We start from the raw sequence: 19,440 nt of genomic DNA, 5'->3' as shown, positions 1-19,440 counted from the left end.
GTTTGTCACTTCATCGCAGCTCGGCGACCTGTGACACGGCTATCTTACTCCTCTTTAAGAAGCAATTACCGGTAGCATTTTGACGACGACACAAGAAAACACACACGACAATTGACAAGCGCTTGTTAATCGTTGAGTGTATTTTTTCTGTCCTTGTGCAATTACTTCTTAAATATGCAGCACCAACTAGCCCCATGACACCCACTCCTAATCTTATTTCTCCTGTCATGCTGCGTATCAAAAAAGCTCCCCAAAACAAATCTGATATCTGTACTTCTTTAGACTACTAAACTGTATAGCTGGCTAAAAATAAAGAGGGGACGGATAGAAATGAAAGGGAAAATGCCGGTAGAAGGATCTGCAGAAATTGTTTGTATAGAGAGGAAATGCAAACATTCTCCAAGTAAATCTGAATAATTGGTGGAATATAAACTGCATCTTTGCTCAGCGCAGCAAGCTGAAGACCATTCAGCGTTGTAGTGTTCTACATTTGATGGTCAGTGTTGAACATACAGCGAACAAAACTTTATACAGTGACTTCATGAAGAAAGTGTCAACAATTTCAGCAAACGATACCACAATCTCCAGCGGCGATTCGATCTTGAAGGTGCGATTTAAGTGGTTTTATTTATTGCATTAAAAAAAAAAGCTGTTTCGCGACTACTGCCGGCTGACGCCTATTGCAAAATGCGCTAACAGAGCTAATCAGGAAGAGCTCTCAGTGTTTAGCTCTGTGAGAGGATTCTACATTCGGTCATGTGGCATCACTGTTATGAGATAGCTTTTCTCATGTACAAACCATCCTTTAGTGATGGCAAATAAACAATTATGTTTAAACGGTAGCTTGATGCAGACATTTTATTACGACGTTTTCCGAAACTATGAGCTAATTCAGTGTTAACGCGATTGTTCCTAGAACGAAGAGGTGAAAGTTAGTTAGTTACTTCCCTTAATAACAAAGAATGAAACAGAAAACACTGCAGACTAGGATAAATTCTTAACTTGTCCTAGCTTTGTTTCCCTTGCTTTGAACAAAGCATATTTATAAGCATTGGTTGCATTACCAAAGACACCTTTTATATTGGCATACTCATATTAACGCAAAGATACACATAAAATTATAATAATAGCGCTAGGAATCCGTAACATAGCAAGAAAAAACACTGAACCAAAGGCGGACAAACATAGTTCCCTCTAACGTGATGCCTAGCTCTCGAGACGGGGCAGAGGGAACAAGGTAACGTAGTCAAATAATGGAGCACAGGAGGCGTGGAAAGTGCCATAACGAGTTTGACAACGAGCAGAAGGTGTGGAGTCATCGCGAGAAAATGCACAAAAAGTAAGTCGAGCAACTCCTTCATTTATTGCCAAGGCAATATGCATTTACAGTAGACCCAGTATTAATGGGGTCATCTCGATGATCACAGGAAACTTTACGCATCCGACAGTTTTCATGTTGTCTTGGACTGTAACGGTAGCAATGATATTGCCATTCTGAAAGAAAAAAAATATGGCTTAACAATGAAGGTACTTGAGACAACCAAACAAAACTTGTGAAGCTGCAGTCTTGACTGTGTAGCCTGCTTTTTCAGGTCACCGGATTAATTGTTATTGGCCGCCTAATCCAGTTTTGACACCAAAGCTCAACTTTCTTCGCCGCCTTCTCCACATAGACTAGTTCTGCGAAAAGTTTATGAAGACGATGCTTAATCGAGAAAAAAAAAACAGTGCAGAAAAGTTTCTGCAGGAACAATATTTTGTGCATGTTTTGGACCATTTTGCGGCAATAGAAATGCCTGTAGTAATCGAGGGTTTTTTCCTCAAATAGGCACTACATAATCAGGTCTATGGAAATGTACAAAAAGACGTCTAAATATAGAAGAGTTCTACAGAATTAAGAAACATATCAAAATACGAGAATAGTTGAGAATATCTTAGTCGGAAAAGAAACAGCTACAGAGATATTTCTGTTATCCATATACAAACTCTTCAGACTGTTTTACTCCTAACCTGTTTCGACAAAGAAATTTCGATGGTAACGAAATTTACATAACTACTGCAAACAGAAACAGAAACATAAGTAGAACGCCAAAGATAAGTACGCCAAAACTGCAGCAAAGTCTGACGGGACGACAGAAGAAAAAAATTTTTTACTCCATTGCGTACTTTTTCCTCATAATCATCATCATCAGCCTCACTATACCCGCTGAAGGGCGAAGGCCTCCCCCATATTTCTCCAATTAACCCGGCTCTGTGCTAGCTTCATCCAGTTGATCTCTGCGAACTTCTTAGCCTCATCCGCCCACCTAACTTTCTGCCGCCCACAGCTACGCTTTCCTTCCCTTGGAAACCTTTTTTTTTTAACTGGGATTATGTCCTTTATTTGGCACAACACAATATATTTTTTCTCGATTGGGCATGCATCATAATCTGAAATAATACTGTGATACTCTCTTGTTCGCGCCGAATTTTCGAAAGTTGGAATAAAAAAAATGCGACGGGTAAAGAATCGCGGCAGTTTTCATCTGGGTTGCACCCAACGAGTACATATATTTATTCTCCTGCAAACTAATTTGAACAAAAAAGCTAATTACTGCAAAGAAAGTCACGTTAAGACAGAGATATGAAAGCAATACTAATTATTACAGCCCGGTGGCAGCAGGAAACATTATCCTGTCTGGTGCAATGAACACGGCTCTGCAAAAATGGATAAAAAAGGCTCCGGTTACTGTAATCTTCTTAGAAGAAGCTGCTATTCTTGTTCAATTGATATAGTTTGTGAGAAGAAACAATGTGTTCTTTGAAGACAGCTGTCGATACGGAGGTTTGCTTCCGTTAATAAGATCTCAACAAGGAATACAAATGATGAGAAAGAGTGATGCCACGCTCATAGCATCCAGATACAGTATTTCAGGATTTTCAAAATAATTTTCGTGAAACATAAATTTCTCATTTGCTTTTCGAAAAACAGGGCTGCTTTTCCACATTGTCAAACAACACTACTGACCAGAAACACATTTTGACATTCGAGAACATTTGAAGAAACACGACTGAATCCTTAAGATTCGCAATGCAGCCGGTTGTACTCTAAAAAAAACCCCGCAAAGTCGGAGTAAGAACGTGCCGAAAAGCGACGCCCACATCTCGTAGAGGTTCTTCAGCGTGAAGGCGCATAACGGGCAGGTGTATTTATTTTAGAGCCATTGTTGAAATTGAGAGATTAGTGAATGAAATTTATTTATTAATTGTACCTTCCCATTATCTATGTAATGCGGCGAGGCTCGGATTTAAGAGCAGGTTTAAGCAAAGAATGGTGAATTTGGCAAATTTGAAGCCTGGGAACGTGAGTGGCAGCGCACAATAAAAGGTAGAGATATCAACAAATTAAGAGAGCAATGAGATAGAGGTGTTTGAATCCATTGGTTAGGGTTAATACACGAAGACGGTTGTGCGATACACAGAGTGCATAGGTGGCATTAAACACAGGTAGGGATCGACAGTAGAAATTGCAGCAAACTTCCCGAGAAAAAATTTCTGAGTTAAAGTAAGCTGCGACGGAGATTATTTTCTCTGCGAAAGCCACCCTAAAGTTTATTCAAGCCACAAGATTCTTAGTACATAATGTTACGTAACGTTTTAGCACTAAACCAGCAAGGTCGAATGTTTTAAATTTAAATTTTAGGATCGGGAAAGATGGGGGATAGAAGATAAAGAAAAAACGTCCAGACAGACGATCTTGCATTTGGGTGCAACGTATATCTGCGGCAATATGCGTAGGCAGCCGACCTGTAGAACTTTATATTACACAAAATTGTTACTCGACATGGCGCGCCTCGAGTGACCGTCAGAGACAGGGGTCTACATTTCACTGCAGATATTGTAGAGGGACATTTGCGCCTCTTTGTCTAAAATACCGCCATTTTACACCCTATCAGTGTCAAAAGCGTGGATGATACAGCTGTATTCAGTGGCAACCCGTGAAACACATTATGCCCGCGAAGAATGACACTAAGCATCGAGCGGAGAACAAGAAACGAACTTGTTTACTTCCATACGCGCAGCTCGCTGGGCTGACAGGCCTAGTTAGAACAACACAAAAATATCAGCACCGCATGGGGGCCTGCGTACAACCCAACATTGAGACACTCCACACCATATTAAGATAAAATTGTGGGGAGTACCGCAGTTAAACTACAAAAGGTTGTTTTTCTTTTTTTCTTGAATTTTACTTAGCTCCCTATTCACCTGGAACATTGCAATTACAGAATGCACAATTGATTTACGACTATACGCAAATCGCAAGCCAACTCTATCAGGAAGCGGCCTCTCGTCTCGGCACCCGAAATCAGATTGTCTTTCGTTGCGTCCATTCAGTTGGGTTTGCTCCAAATTTGCCCTCTCCCTCAAAGTCCTCCTCGCCAGGCTCCTGGGAGATCCCCCCTTCTCAGTCGTTTCAACGTATATATTCGTGTCCGCAGCAGGCTCTTCTCCAATCGTTACAACTTTTGACCGCCAGCGTCCGTCAAATTCTCAGGAACCGATTCGCTGGTCTAGAAGCGGTGATCTCGGGAGAATCGGGTGTCCTTCCAGGACCGGAGCTTTTCTGCGACCGACATTATTTTTCCGCTACCCTACAATGCGGTGCCAACACGCAGACCTCCTCACAATTTAAAACCGTAGACAAGGAGAAACATCTGCCACTGTGGCTCTGTTTGCACGCACACACACTCAAACGAAACGACTTAACACATACGTATAGCCATCTTTTCGACCATTCATTCTGCCTGCGGTAAGGACAATGCAACCACGCAGTAAAAACCTCCACTGCGACTGTGATGCGGGACTTCTGGAGCACGTCACATCTCACGAGAATACCAGTGCGGGGCTGATATCCGTGATCCCCTTCAGTGCGCGAAACAACTAAATATAAAGAACAAAAATTGTAGTGGTTTAGCTGGTTGTTTAAACTTGGAGTTATGCGAAAGCTATCTGCATGGCTACGCTCAGGTTCGGCTAGAAAGTGAAGACATGGCTTTTGCACATAGTTTGCTGTATGATTTGAGCTTTATTTATGTCATAGGGGGCACTTTTGACCACTAAAGCGTGATGAGGTGTAAGCCTCTATCATGCGGTGGTCCGAATCCCTTCATTACGGCACCTCTTTCTCTTTGTTTTCACTCTCACCTTCGCGATGACGCGAATGATTAAGCTACAAGCCAATATATAAAGTCGTGTTTTAACCGAGCCGTATGAACATGGCTGCGTGACCTAGTGATAGCATAAATGAAAGGTTTTGGCTGGCTGATTATAATATCGCTCTCTCAAATGCAATAGGAGGCATCAATTGGCAGCTCCTAGCTAATGTAATGTGAGGAAGCTCTACGTCCGGTTAGTGCTCGGCCATATCAGATACAAGATACCGCTTCCCACGTCTTCTTTTCTTCCTCTTCTTGTTCTTCCTCACTCTTTGGACAGGCACCGGACAGCCATGGCGAAATGTGAAGACTATGGCCAATATAGCCCTCGCTCTCTTTGAGCAATGAAAGTGTTACTAACATAAAAGGCAGCTCGTCAACCCAATTTCGGGTACAGCTCGCACCCTCGCGGCGGAGAGCGGTAAGTCGGTTCAGTGTAACTTATACTAATCGCATCTAAATTTACTTCTCGCCAGGCGATATAGACAGTTCGCGCCCATTCCTTTGTCCACTTGTATGACTATCCGTCGCTCGCAAATAATTTGATCGAAACACCTTTTGGCTTTGTTACTTTTGTCGCGCGGGATGTGCTCTTCGTCCCATCACGAGAATCGCTCTCGTCGTGGTGCCTGCGGCTCACGCGTCTGTCCTGCGACTTCATCTGTCTCCTCAAGCAAAGATCCTGTTGCCGCCTCACCGTGAACGTACAGAATTACGCAATTATCCTTCGATTTACCGCTGCCACTTAGCTCAGACATGAGCTCCTTGCAATCTGTAACCCTTTCATGCACGCGATGCTCTATTTCTATGCCGTCGCTATGGTCTTGCTCTGCTGCGACGCCCTTTACAGCCACGTCTGCCTCAGCACACCTCCCACTGTAGTCACAACCCATTATCAGGGGCAACATCCCTCAGCGCAATATGGGTGCCGCTTCTATTCGCACCGGACTTTTGACATCCTCAGGAATCTCATCTTCCTCGAATGCCAACATGCTCTTCGCAGCACAGAGAACACAAGTGTCAACTGTGTCAACGTCTGTGTCCTTAGCGTCGTCGAACACACCTCAGGCACATTAAATTCCTTCAACTGAATCTAAGGCTCACTGCTTCCTTCCGAAGCGGCTAGTCTGGGGCCTAACTTTCCACTATCTGTCCTTCGAAATTTTTGCGCGATACCCGTCCATTTTTCCCGAACTCATCGCTTGTTTTTTGCCGGCCGCAGCTGTTCTGACAGCTTCTACGCACTGAAAATTTTCGGCCTCCTTTTCTACTACTGTACTTTTTAGGGCGAAAACCTTTATAGCCTCTACGTTGTCAGCAGGAGCTGTCGGCAGAGGGTGTCACACTTTAGAGGGCGACAGTTAAAAATTATTAAACCATGCTTCCACCTAGAGTGGAATATTTATTTTTTTTCGATCCCCGGCGGAGCCCTTTACCAACTGCGCAATGCGCCGGATCGTGAAACGTTAATCATAATTCCCCTTCTCTGCTGTAAGGATAACGAGCTCTGCGAATGACAGATATCGCGCCTTTATAATTCTGTAAACAAAACATAGAAAGTCGTTTAACTTTGATACGTTATTGAATGCTGGATGTGTCCGACAAAGGGCGCGCCATGAACCATCACGACTTGTAATGACGTCACCAGGCGATTCGTGCATAGACGAAGCTGACCACACCAAGCGTTTAATCCAGCCGTCCGTGCGGTCTTTCATTTGGTTTTTCCTCGAACGCCGCACCACATTGTAAACAGAAGCAGACCCAGATGTCTAGGAGGCGTCATTACAGCAGGCATCAGCGGCGTTTGAAGTCCATTTACAGGATAGAAAAGGCGCAGTATTCCTCAAAATTCACCGCGGAGACATGTACCACGCCGCAAGGAAACGGAAGAAGGTGGAAATGAAAGAAGAGAGGGAGATAGAGGTGCTGTAGTGGAAGGCTACGATCCAGCGTGCTATAAATGATTTCGCCTCATCGCACTTTAGTGGTCTAAAGTGCCCTCTACAGTTTTTAGTTTCAAATTCAATCGCGCCATTTCATCAGCCAAAGGACAACCCCAAATATATGCTGGCGCTTCTGCCCATAGCGCTCATTACCAGCTCCATCTGAAAAAATTCTGTACTCCGGACCAGTCTTTCCCGCTGCGGCCTAGCAAAATGCCTCCCAGTTGTCACAGTGCGCCGATGAAGAAGGACCTATAAGCATCATTAACCTGTGTCATGCTCATAGATGGCTTGGTCCGCTGGTGAGCTCACGAAATTCATTGTTGAGCCCTGGCTTTTGTTGTTCCGCCTCCGTCAAGTCCAATGTCCGATTCGCTCTAAATCTGGTGATACTGTTTAGTGCGCCAATAAACTATCAAAAGGTTCCTCTATTTCTCTATTCTTTCCGATATCTCCTCATTAACCTGTAGCAAACTCATTGCAGAATACAAAATGTTTTTACTACTAAACACAAATCGCAGCACAATGCCTTCCCTGTCAAGGTACAGCATTTCGCCGCGCCACTAAAATCCAGTCTCTCTTGCGTACATCGGCTTCGATTTGCTTCAAAGTCACTCTCTCGAAGACGTTCACGCCGGGCTCCCAAAGAACCATATTTCATCTGTCGTTTAGGCGCAGCTGTTTGTTGCCACTATAGTCATATTCCACCGCCTTTACAACGGCTGACCACCACCAGCGCCCGTCGAATTCTTAGAAACAGACTTGTTGCCTGGCAGGGGATGGTTTCGGGAAATGGGGTACTCTTGTGAGCGGAGTTTTTACGAGTGGCGGAAATGTAGCAAACAAAGTACTTGTATTTGCGGTGCTCGTGGAACCCCGACTCTTGATTTAAATATGACACGACCATCCTAAAGCAACGCTTATATTTTCTCGACAAGTGCTCGTCGTATTAACACACTGGCGAATCGCAGTCACGTAAAGTGGCATAATGCGCCGCCAGGAAAGCGCATAGCATCAATACGCCAGGCGATGTTAGATTGAGAGGGGGAAGTGGACATGCACGCTGCATGTACACAGAGCGGTGCATCGTATTATGAATGATTGGATTGGTGTGCCAGTCCTGACTTCCGGTGAGAACAGAACTACGCTGACGGAGTATAGATTGACAGATGGCACGTAGGAATCGCAGAATGGTGAGTGCCTTACAGGTGTTCTCTTCACTTGCAAAAAACACAACCGCATTTCTTGCAATCATAAGCTACATTAACATCGGTCAGCTACTTTATTCAGGACGGCAACGTTTGGGTGGTGACGTTCCAGTTGGCACAACTGCATCAGATAAACTCCAGAGTGCTTCTGACTGCCTCTGCGGTTGCCAAATTTTTGCTTCGCGTACACGGATTTTACCTGCGATCTTTGGCTAATTGCGGCCTTCAAGTGAGCACTCCAGTCCTAAATTTTTTCGGCGGCTTCGAATACTGACTACGCGTACTGTGGTATTACTTGCGTTATCTGGCTAATTGCCACCGGCACGTTCGTCTTTCTTTCTGGTGAACGCCAACCTGAAAGCTGCCGTGAGATGCAGCACGCATGCATTGAAGAGCGGGCAGACACTTTTAAATGACATTCACGTCCAGATGGAACCACTTAGGTGATTTTGGCCTAGAGAGAATATAGGTCTAAGAGAAGTGTTTTAAAAATATACTACTGTTTTAACACTTAGCTTCCTTCGCACAGTCGGGCATTGCTCGAGCGCTCTGGACACGCTTGAAGCCTGCAATGATTTCTTACATTGTTTTAAAATTCATTCGTTGGCGGTCACTGTATAGAAATTCCGCTAGCAAGGAAGAACGCTTTGCTGCAAGCTCTCTATATCCTACGGTGTAGTTTTATGCTAAGGTGTATTGAAGAACGTGAGTTGTAGTACACGCCGCTAAAATAATAGCAGATAGAAGAACTGCTGCGGTGGAATGTATAACGAAGGCATCGCCAGACCGACAATACGCACCGTCCGCTTCAGCAGTAGGTGTTTCAGAAAGATATACCGATATGGAATGTTCTACATCTTGAAAACCACGTTTGCTTTCTACCTGTCATTGATATTAAAATTAGATTAGAGACTTTAAGCCTGCTGCTGTCTACAACGTCTGCGTCCATTTTATTAAAAAATTTACTTTCAGTTTGTGTTTCCTCATTTGTACTTATCCACATCTTTGTACCATTTCATTTTTAATTCATAGTCATATATTTCAGTACCTACTTTCTCTTTTGTCAGTCGCCAGTATACAACTATACATACATAATACATACATACATACATACATACATACATATATATATATATATATATATATATATATATATATATATATATATATATATATATATACATTATATTATATTATATATATGTATGTATACATTTGCATTTGGTTTATTATGCACTGCCTTTAGGTTCCCAATTACTTCGCATAAAATGTATATTCCCATTCTGGAATTCATTTTTACTTTTAGGTATTGTAGACAGATGTAGTACATAAGCCACTCTCAATTAATCTAGGTGGGCAGGTCAATATGGCGGATCATAAAGGGAGTAAAAAAAGCCATGTTCACTTACACCGAATGCCAATTTTGTGAGGATATTGTCATGAAGATCCACTGTCAGATGCACCGTGTAATCACCGGGCGAAATCGGGCAGCTATTGTCCCAGGCTTGATTCACTTCAAGCTCCTGCTGTGTTGTGCCTCCACACAAGTTCCAGTTGCTAGCAATAGAACGGTAAACCAAGACTATTTAATGGTGAAATTACCGCGATACCTCTACCTAGGAAAATGTGACCATCAGCAAACATGGTTGCGTAAAGAGGAATATATGTAGCTCAGAATCCTTCAGCTTGTACTGCAGCTCAAAGCGACTACAGGATAGAGAGCAAAATGACCATACACAAAGGGCGCTTTATCGTATTTAAAAAAAAAGACAAGACGTGAAATCTTGAGGCATTCGTTATGTTTCATCTTCCTACGTTTTCCTTCCTTTTTAATACCTTATGCCTATTGTACACCATTTCTTATCTTGCCTTTGCATTACATGACTTGTCAGTGTCAATTCTGTTTCTTTAATATTTTCTATAATGTCATTACGAGCAACTTGGCTTTGTTTTCATGCCTGTTCGGCAAGTATCTGGTTTTTTAACGCACTGTAAATAATTGCAGTATTGTAAGGGGGCAAACTGGGAATAAGATGTGTGCAATAAATGTTTTAAATACATTTGCTTTTGCCTACTCAATATCTTTCGCAGTTGCTATCAATAAGATATTTCGGAATCCCGCGAGCGTTAGATCACAAAAGAGGCCATACCTATGATAAGAAGGAAAAAGAATTTATATGAGAAGTTTGTAAATGAGACCTCGAACACCGTACGGGTAAAATTCTTCACTTTTGTTCGTGCCTCTTTCCCATTCACGGAAAAACAATTGAAGATCAAGTTTCAGTTATTATTGAATTCAGACTTCAATCCGGGCCAGTTTTAAATAGTACTTTAGGGAGCCAACCCAGAATTTAGGCTTAAATGTGATCTTCAAAAGGAGCTTTTTCAGAAACTTGGCAGTTAAAGAAAATTTCGTTAAGATTCATTGTTTGCCTTTTTATGAAATTTTAATTAGCCAAAAAGTTTCTGAAGACGATTTAGCTTCCATTTGTAGCCGTACTGCTGCTAAGAAATAGCTACTTCTTAATACAAATCTCTCACCTTAGCTGGTTTCTTAAAACAATAAGCAAACGCGTAAGCATTTAGACGATTTTGCCAGGCTCTGAAGCTCTGCGCTGATGGTTTACAGCTAGAAGGGCCTTCAAAGACACATGGCAGTGGCATAAGAAGATGTTGGCTTACAGTGGCTGTGTGTGTACCAGCACCCTCTCTCTTAATTTTTTCCATCGAATTCAAAGCACCACCTTAAGAAACCCTTACCAAGATGCCAGTGCGATCCAGGCGTTGGGTGCTCCTGCTACTTCGGCCATATCTAAAGCTCTCATGATGGCTCAGAACCCGACAACGATCAAGCGCCCTGCCGTCTCACCTGCCAAGTACCACCTGACCTGCGCTTTCGGGATAAAGTATTCCTCACAATGTCTACGATGCTCAAGTCAGAATTGTTATGGCAGCTAAAGCTCTCTCTTTAAAACCGGTAGGAAGATCGCTGAACTAATTTTATGAAGGAGGTGTAAAGCTATGAATGTTCGGCAATCAATATGCCCTATATATAGCGTAAAGGTCCATAGAAGACATGTGCGCAAAATCGATGATTAACAGATCATTTGCTAATGTGAGATGGGTTGCCATATAGAGGGAAAATGTTTTGTGATATGAGGCGCCTGTAATGATGTCTCCCTTCCCGGAGCCAATCAGGCTATCCGAGAGGTCGTAGTGAAAGGCTCTGGAAATTTTGACCTTATGAGGTTCTCTAACCTGTACTGACATCACACAGTACACAAGCGCCTTGACTTTTGTTTGCTCCATAGAGCTGCCGCCGGTGCGGAATCTAATCGCGGCCACGTCGGCCGCTTTTGGGTGTAGGCCACTGATGTGGATTCTTGTTCTTGTAAATTAACATTTATACTATCTTAATATTATTTTTATATAGTACTTCTGTTATAATGTCCATTAGCATGCAGTCGGAAACGACATTGTATTAATGTTCAGCAGGTATATAACCTCAATTAAACCAATTCATGCGAGTTTTCATGCATTGAGAAGAGATAGAATGCCTCTCTGGGTATGCAATGATGTCTTGTTCTATTCGAAAGTCACCTTGGTATTTCACAACAGCTACCCGAGTTAATATATCCGGGCAATCATCGATTGTTTGCTCGATATTTGCTGTTCATTCTTGACAATTGTCGCTGAAGCGGGCCTGGGACTTGACGCCGCTGTTACTACGAGCACGTTTATCATGAGATTATAGAAAACCACTATTTTTCCCCGCCGCGGCTTTGTTGTTTTTGTCCAACTGCTTTCACGAGTCGATTTGAATAAACGATGACATGCGCATTTCTGGCTTTGATAATCTTATTCTCGAATCTTGTTTTCGACAATTTATTAAACTTTAGTTAAACCTTCTTCAGCTTGAATTGGTCATCAATGTTTAGTCATCTGCAATTTATTATACTCTGTCGCGCTTCATCAATTCACTCTCACCCTGCAATCTGATCTGCTGACCATCCTGCTTAGCTCACTTCGTAGTGCGACTGCTCCGAAAGGCAGTGGTACCAGGCTCGATCCCAGGACCACGACGAATTTTCTATAACTGCGAAATTTCCGAGAAGGTTGTGTAGCATTTCTTGTAGCCATATTTCTGCTCTACAGTGGATGCCAATTAGTAATTGCTCTCTTTTTACAAATCTATCCACCTCGGAGGTCTCCTCTAAATACTCGATAAACACTCGACAACACCAGTTGTTGATCAATTCGCTCGCGCCCGCCGGAGTGGCGCAGTGGATACGGCGCTCGACTACTGTTCCCAGGGACGCGAGATCTAATCCCGGCTTTTCAATGGAGGCGAAAAGCAAGGCGCCCTTCTACTGTGCGATATCAAAGCACGTTAAAGAACCCCAGGCGGTCGAAATTTCTGGAGTCCTCCACTACGGCGTCTCTCATAGACTGAGTCGCTTTGGGACGTTAAACCCCACAAAAACCAAAGCCAACCTACTATCTCATGTGCTGACCATCCTGGTTAGCTCATGACTGGTGTTTCGTCACGTGCCATGACAAACTAGGAAGAAACAAGAGCAGATTTTGAAGTATAAATCCACTTCAGTACCCATACAAGGGATGATGCGTTGAAGACATAGTTATTATATTGCGGTTTCAAAAAATTACTTGCTTTTCTGATAGCAAAATTTGATTTGATATATACGTTAATAAAAGACGAACTTCTCTGAAACGCATAGAACCCTTTTGGCGTGTACTTTTTCGTTCCAATTTTTTTTATTGCCATCAGCAAAGCTAACTAGAGCGTTCCTTCTAACAAAGTCATCATGCAAGAGCCGGATGGTTCTATGATAATGGCCTAATTTGTCATATTGTTCTTTTTTTTTCCTTTTAGAAAGGAGTTCGTACGTTACTCATAAGTCGTGTCGACTGGATTGACCGGGGAAACTGAAAACAAAATACTAAAGGCCCTAGTGACTTTATTCTTATGCCACCAAGTATTCTTTGGACAACGGCATATTTGCTAAATGTATTATTTATTTTAAATGCAATCTTTTGCTCACTTTCCGCAAACATTTATTAGTAGACGGTCTCCTCCTTATACAACAGAAATGAATTACATTCATTCCGACGAATTCATGGAATCAATTGGTTTCTGTCTCAGTAATGACGAATACGTGAAGGCTATCAGCTAAGACATTTTTGTATTTGCAGTGCTTTTCTCTTGAGAGCCTCATGAAGTTTTAACTAAGGTAGAGCCACCCACATACATTGCAACATCTTTTGTAACATTCTTACCACTGCAGGATGGCAGGCACGCAAGGCAGAGGCAAACCATAGCTTGTAGTTATCGATATCTTAAATGTAGGATTCGAGTCCAGAGCTGTGGAAATGTGAAGTTGTACAACCACCTCCGCCTTCTCACCGAGAACAGCATTACTAATGGTGATGTTCTGGTATGTCACATAAGTGGAGTCTGCAAAAAATATATTTAGTGCCAACTAAAAGTCACACATTGGCGCGCGCTAGATAGAACGATTTATGAATAGAAAAACAGAAAAGGTCGTCCTAAAGTTGAACAGATGGCTAGCTTCTATACGTCAGGTAAGGGGAAAAGGAGAAAAGGAAAGTGGGTTAGGGGGGCTGGCGATGTAAAGAAAAGTATGACACAAATATACCAAAAATGAGTGAGTTTAGTTGCGTGATTTCCCAATAAACGGCAAGAAAACCCGCATGGCCTGTAGAGCTTTCTAGTCGTCCCGACAAGTGGAATCGAGCAGCAGAGTCAGGCCAGCTGTACAAACACTTCAAGGAGCAAGCTAGCATTACCCTTTCGCGCATATACTGGAAACACTCTTAACATCTGCGGCGTTCTCCACGATCTCCGCAATCTCTCAAGTTAAACATTTTGGGGTAGTCCGATCATGCAACTAAATGCAAGTGTTTACACCTGAAATCCACACTTATACACACTCTATGGATTAAGAATGCATGAGGAGCACAATTCCACGCGGAACAAAAAAGGGCATCAAATCTTGTCACTAATACGGATGTTTCGTTTGCTTGGCTGGGCCACGTAAGCAGATGTTATCTCCGCATACACTTCGAAGTGTCCGCACGGTATCCGCTCGTAAAAAAGGAAAACCTTTAGTTTTACATTGTGCCCTCTGAAAGTTTTCTGCAGTGTATACATGTAGGCATCTGAACGACGTTTTCGCTTTATGTCTTGTCTTTTTATGCACCAGATAGTAATTTTTCCTGCCCGTATGATATGTGGTCCAGCTAGAGACCACCGAGAGGAGACTGCCATCACTACACGTCATTACCTGCGGCCGGAAAACAAGAGAAAGGCACACTTAAGAGTTTCTTTTTTGACTGCGGATAGCACAACCCATCCTAATGACACGGAGGCCCACTTCGTAGAAACCAGCGCTTGAATGAGGTCTAAAGTTTCGCCGAGGTTGCAGTGATTACTGCTTTCGAGTACTGTGCCCAAGGCTGCGGGACCAATTACCCGTCTTAGCGGCTACTTTTTGATGCCGGCGAAAATCAAGGCGCCCGTGTGCTGTGCGATGTCAGTGCACGTTACAGAACACTAAGGGGTCAACATTTCCGTAGCCCCTGCTACGCAGCCTCTCATAGCCCGAATAGCTATGGGACGTTAAATGCTATAAACCAAAACAAACCACATTTCCATTTGAACAAGAGATGTTCATCGTGACCGAACCGAGCGTGGAGCAAAAGCTTTTGTTCAGCGAAACCCACTGTTGCGTCGAACATAAGCAGCGTTTCGTTTAAAGTATGAACGTGCACTGGCGTTCTCTGCAGACTCCACTTCCATTGCCTGCAATTGTGATGTCGGCAGATGCTTTTTCGTTCCACTCGGCCAACTCTCCTCGGAGGTGCGCTCATCCACAGTGCGGAAACTACTCTCCTGCTCTCTATACGGCAGCGCGCGTTTCTGCTGTGATACCTGTAACCTCTTCCTTGTCTTCTCAGCAGTGGGCACCACGTGCATGATGAATCACTGGGTGATCCATATGACACAACTGGTGAGGTCGAGTTGTTAGAGTGAGGGTCGTCGCTATGGCATACATATCTATAAAGCTTATATAGCAATGGCGGTGGCCCGCCTCCGGTTGGAGATCATTCCCAACCATGACTAGACTGTCAGATCATCATGCTAGTAGGGAAGCTTCGTTCAAAATGTATGACAAGCTACGTCACATGCTCCTCAGCGGCGGCTCAGGGGTTAACACGATCGAACACTGAATGCAGTATACGGCTTCGAACCTGACTGGCGGAGGCTGTCTTACGATGAGGCGATGTCAGTGCATGTAAAGAACGCCAGCTGGCCTAAATTATAGACCGCAGCAATCCACTGCAGCACCTCGTTCTCTCTTTTTAATTTCGCTTCCGCCTCCCCCTTTTCCAGATGTCTAGGGAGAGTGTGACTAACACCGCACTTTTCCTTCTTTTAAATTGTTCCTTTAGCTATTATTTCACTGCTCAAAGTTGGAGGTCAAAGTAGGAGTGAAGATGACTTCTAAAGGCATGATTATATGGAGCAATGGCGCAGTAAGCGTTAAGCCTATTCATTAGACATCTTATCGGTGCCGTAGAGTGACTTTATTTTCTGATATTACCTTTAATTCGGCATGCGTGAAGCGGCAAATGGCCCAATGGAATGATTTAAAGCAAATAAAGGCGCTGTGTCAGGAATACTTTCTCTTCGGACAGCTTAAGTGCGCCATGGAGATGATTTCCAAGTCTTAGTTCACCTTCAAACGACATCTGAAGGAGTAACCACAGGAACGTGAACTCGGGAAGGGGTGGATCGTCTCCTCGATTTAGAACGAGGTAATACCCGTAGCCGCGCGAGGGAGATACGCGCTCTCCGTCTCCCTGCCCCTCTCGTCGGTTAAAGTTGGCCCGCGTGGAAGCTGAGGTGACGACGCGTGCGATGTGTGTGCAATGGGTTTCTGCGGGAGCCAGGGTCCTGAAGGGTCCAAACTAAACTCCTCTGTTGCAATAAATGTTTTTGCTACTACTAGAATATAACAAGGATCGGCGCTTTATTCTCACACACTCTACGAATACAACTCAACTGTACGTGCTTTACGTGCCGGTAATTTCGAAGCGTCGTTTGACCGTTAGCTACGGGCGAATAGTGAAATTTGTCTTTAAGAACATACGGCTCCAGACATTACATATAGATATTGCAGTCAACTCATGTGCCTTGCGGCGCTTATTGCGGAAGCTAAGCTTGTCGTAACATAAGGTGATTACGGAGTCCCATTGCTGGTCACTTTAATTCGGGTGCGACGAAATTATTTGCACATATCGAAATTGAGCAACCAAAGGAGCATATGCATTTTCGATTATTAAAGCATATTCATGTAAGGAACAAAAAGGAGAAACCAGCATTTTGCAGTTCAGTTTTGGGCTCAGTTCTGGTCATTGTGTATTCTACATGACCGAAATCAAAAGTACAGTTCCTGCCAACGAAGCGACAGCTACAAGCCTTCGAGCTACGCCTTCAGGAGGCTTGCACCGGGGAAGTGCAAACACCCACGGCAATGTGCGCGGCTCGTCGGTACCTCCTTTTTGTAGATATCCCACTCCTGCAGCAACACATAAAACATCAACTGCGTACCGCTGGCGGCTGTGCTGCAAACGATATAATGGGCTCAGAGAAAAATAATGGCCATATGATATACAGCTCCAAAGGGCATTTTCATGTCTTATTCAATAGTGGGAGGTTCTAAATACGTTTGCACGTGAATGGATTGTGGAACTGAAACGAAAATTAATAGCACAAGATAAGACAAAACAGTAAGCATATCTTTATTCTGGCTTTCTAATTAATAGTAGTTGGGTTCTGCTTCTGATATCAAGAGCGCACGATCAAATCGCAACAGTTAGCGGCCACATTCGTGTGGAGGCGAAGTACGAACTACCACCTTCTACTGAGTGAGATCGCTGGAAGTTGAGGAAGCCAAGGCGCAAATTGTCTAGTTTCTTCAAGAATTCTCTGCGTTAACGAGACACCAAACTCCGCATGTCACTCGAAAATCCGCTCGTTTCTTTATTTCCTATAAATACGTATGAACCGCCTGCTGGAAAAGTCGGCAGGCAGATGCGTTGCGAAAGCCCAAGAAGCCTTTTCGCTGACAGTACCTTAGTGGCAAAATTGTATTCGCAGGCAATGACGCAAGGTAAGAATATGTGTAAAGATTTAGGAAACGTAAAATGATAGTCTAAAGTCTTTGAGTTATGAGCAACGCCGCAGAGCGACAATAAATGAAATCGTATACACACTCTCCAGATAAAGGTCTAACATAACAATGCCAAAGACGCCCTCTATTCGGCACCGGAGGTATGTACAGGGTTCCCATAACGTCAGTACAATTAGATTATATAAATTTACAGAATATAGTAGCAGGAGGATATTTCTCATACTAACATCTGCCTATTTGTCCGCTTAAATAAGATAAATCTGCCTAAAGCACAGAACAATATCTAAAAGTAAGAGTCAGGCTTATTTTCGGTATTAGTGCGCATGAAACTAGTTGTACTGTTTCGTGAACGGGCTATTTAAGCGCTGTGCAAAAGAATAGAGTGATTAATGTCGTTTCCTAAGAAAATGCTAGTATTTGTGGCATGCCTGAACAATTTATCAGTGAAGCTTATGCTCCAAATACCACTATGGTATGAAATAAATGGTACCCATTTGATATACTGCCCTATGGTACATCACAAATTACAACTTTGACCTAATTTGAACTGACAGTGACTTTTATTTGTTTAGACCCATATACATTCTCACAAATAATATTAGATATGAATGTAAGCCTGTTCGTGGTTTATCACAGTCTTGCAGTTTCATGGGAAGCAAATTATGGATCAAAAGATCAATAATACTCACGTCTTCGGGAAGCCTATCACCAAGCCGTACGAAATGCACTTTTTGAAATGGAATCATAATGCACTATTGTCGTATAGGGGTGCTAAATTTGTACAATAATTTTGGAAAACTCAAAATGACTTCTTGCAAAAACGTATGCGTATCTCTATATTTAGAAAACTTTCTGTAAGCGCATTTCAATAATTGAAGATTTTGATTATAGGGACTGGTTTATTATTTGACAAACTCTTTCGTCCAGGCATTCTGAGCAGTCATCTCTTTGTAATATTAAAGCAAATATAATGAAGGCAAGTGAACTGTACATGCGAATATAGATGCTGCAAAATCACACGTTGGAAATGCCCCATGGCTCGGCGTTAAATAAGATATGTTCATTCACTTTATACCAATTTATTGGGCTAAATGTCCGCCCTATTATTCCACACAAATATTTAAAGTAACATCATCAATTTTGTGCAAATATTAAAGGCGTTAGAATACCGTGACAAGGAATCGTCTTACCTGTCGAACATTCTTGCAAATCTGCGACCTGCACATCAGCAGACTCCGCTACCAACGTGACTGCAAAGAAGGCGAGAAAAAAGGAAAGCATATTGATCATAGACATTCTGTGGATGTCTATGCAGCAGTCGCTTCGAAGAGTGGGTACTTATAGGCCGCTCGCTTTGCGCCCAGTTCCTAAATGCGGCTAGCTGTAGCAGCTGTCACTCTGGAAACTCATAACTAGATAGGCTTCCGCGAAGGGGTCATCATCTGCCGCTTGCCGTCATCTCCGGCCAAAAACATACGTCAGAATGTTTTTCTTTGTCTTCTGTATATTTTGTTAATCGAAAACAATAAAAATCACAGAACACGTGGAACTAGCACGGACAAACAATATGAAATATGAAACATGACAGATTACTGTGATCAGGATCGTGTTGACGGCATATACGAATTGAAGAACAGGTCTTCTCAATCTGTTTATTTTCTTCCCGATATGATCTGGACAATAAAGCTTTTATGCGATGACAACAAAAACAAATACCGAAAACAAGATAAAGGCTCTGGTTACGGGTCATGTTTAACAAGAGATGCTTTCCTTTCCAGCCGAAGAATGCAGCTGGAAGGTAGTATGAGTGACGGACGTGCCCTTTTTCAACTATAATTCGGGCGGCACTGATTTT

At 43.0% G+C, this 19,440-nt stretch overlaps 1 protein-coding gene across 1 annotated transcript; it reads right to left on the bottom strand.

The window, feature by feature from the left end:
* Positions 1–1,349: 1,349 nt before the first annotated feature.
* LOC146177006 (uncharacterized) lies at positions 1,350–18,917 on the bottom strand. The gene is made up of 4 exons (XM_084581068.1): positions 18,776–18,917; positions 13,645–13,822; positions 9,756–9,903; positions 1,350–1,494 (listed from the first exon to the last, which is right to left on the bottom strand). Exons 1-4 carry the CDS (start codon positions 18,879–18,881, stop codon positions 1,384–1,386), a joined length of 543 nt encoding a protein of 180 aa, XP_084437194.1. The 5' UTR covers positions 18,882–18,917; the 3' UTR covers positions 1,350–1,383.
* Between the last annotated feature and the right edge of the window lie 523 nt (positions 18,918–19,440).

Source organism: Amblyomma maculatum, chromosome 10, assembly GCF_055883805.1.
Source record: "Amblyomma maculatum isolate TAMU_Amacu chromosome 10, ASM5588380v1, whole genome shotgun sequence".
Taxonomy (NCBI): domain Eukaryota; kingdom Metazoa; phylum Arthropoda; class Arachnida; order Ixodida; family Ixodidae; genus Amblyomma; species Amblyomma maculatum.
Note: the sequence above shows the minus strand (reverse complement) of the source record. Positions and strands in the feature narration are given on the sequence as shown.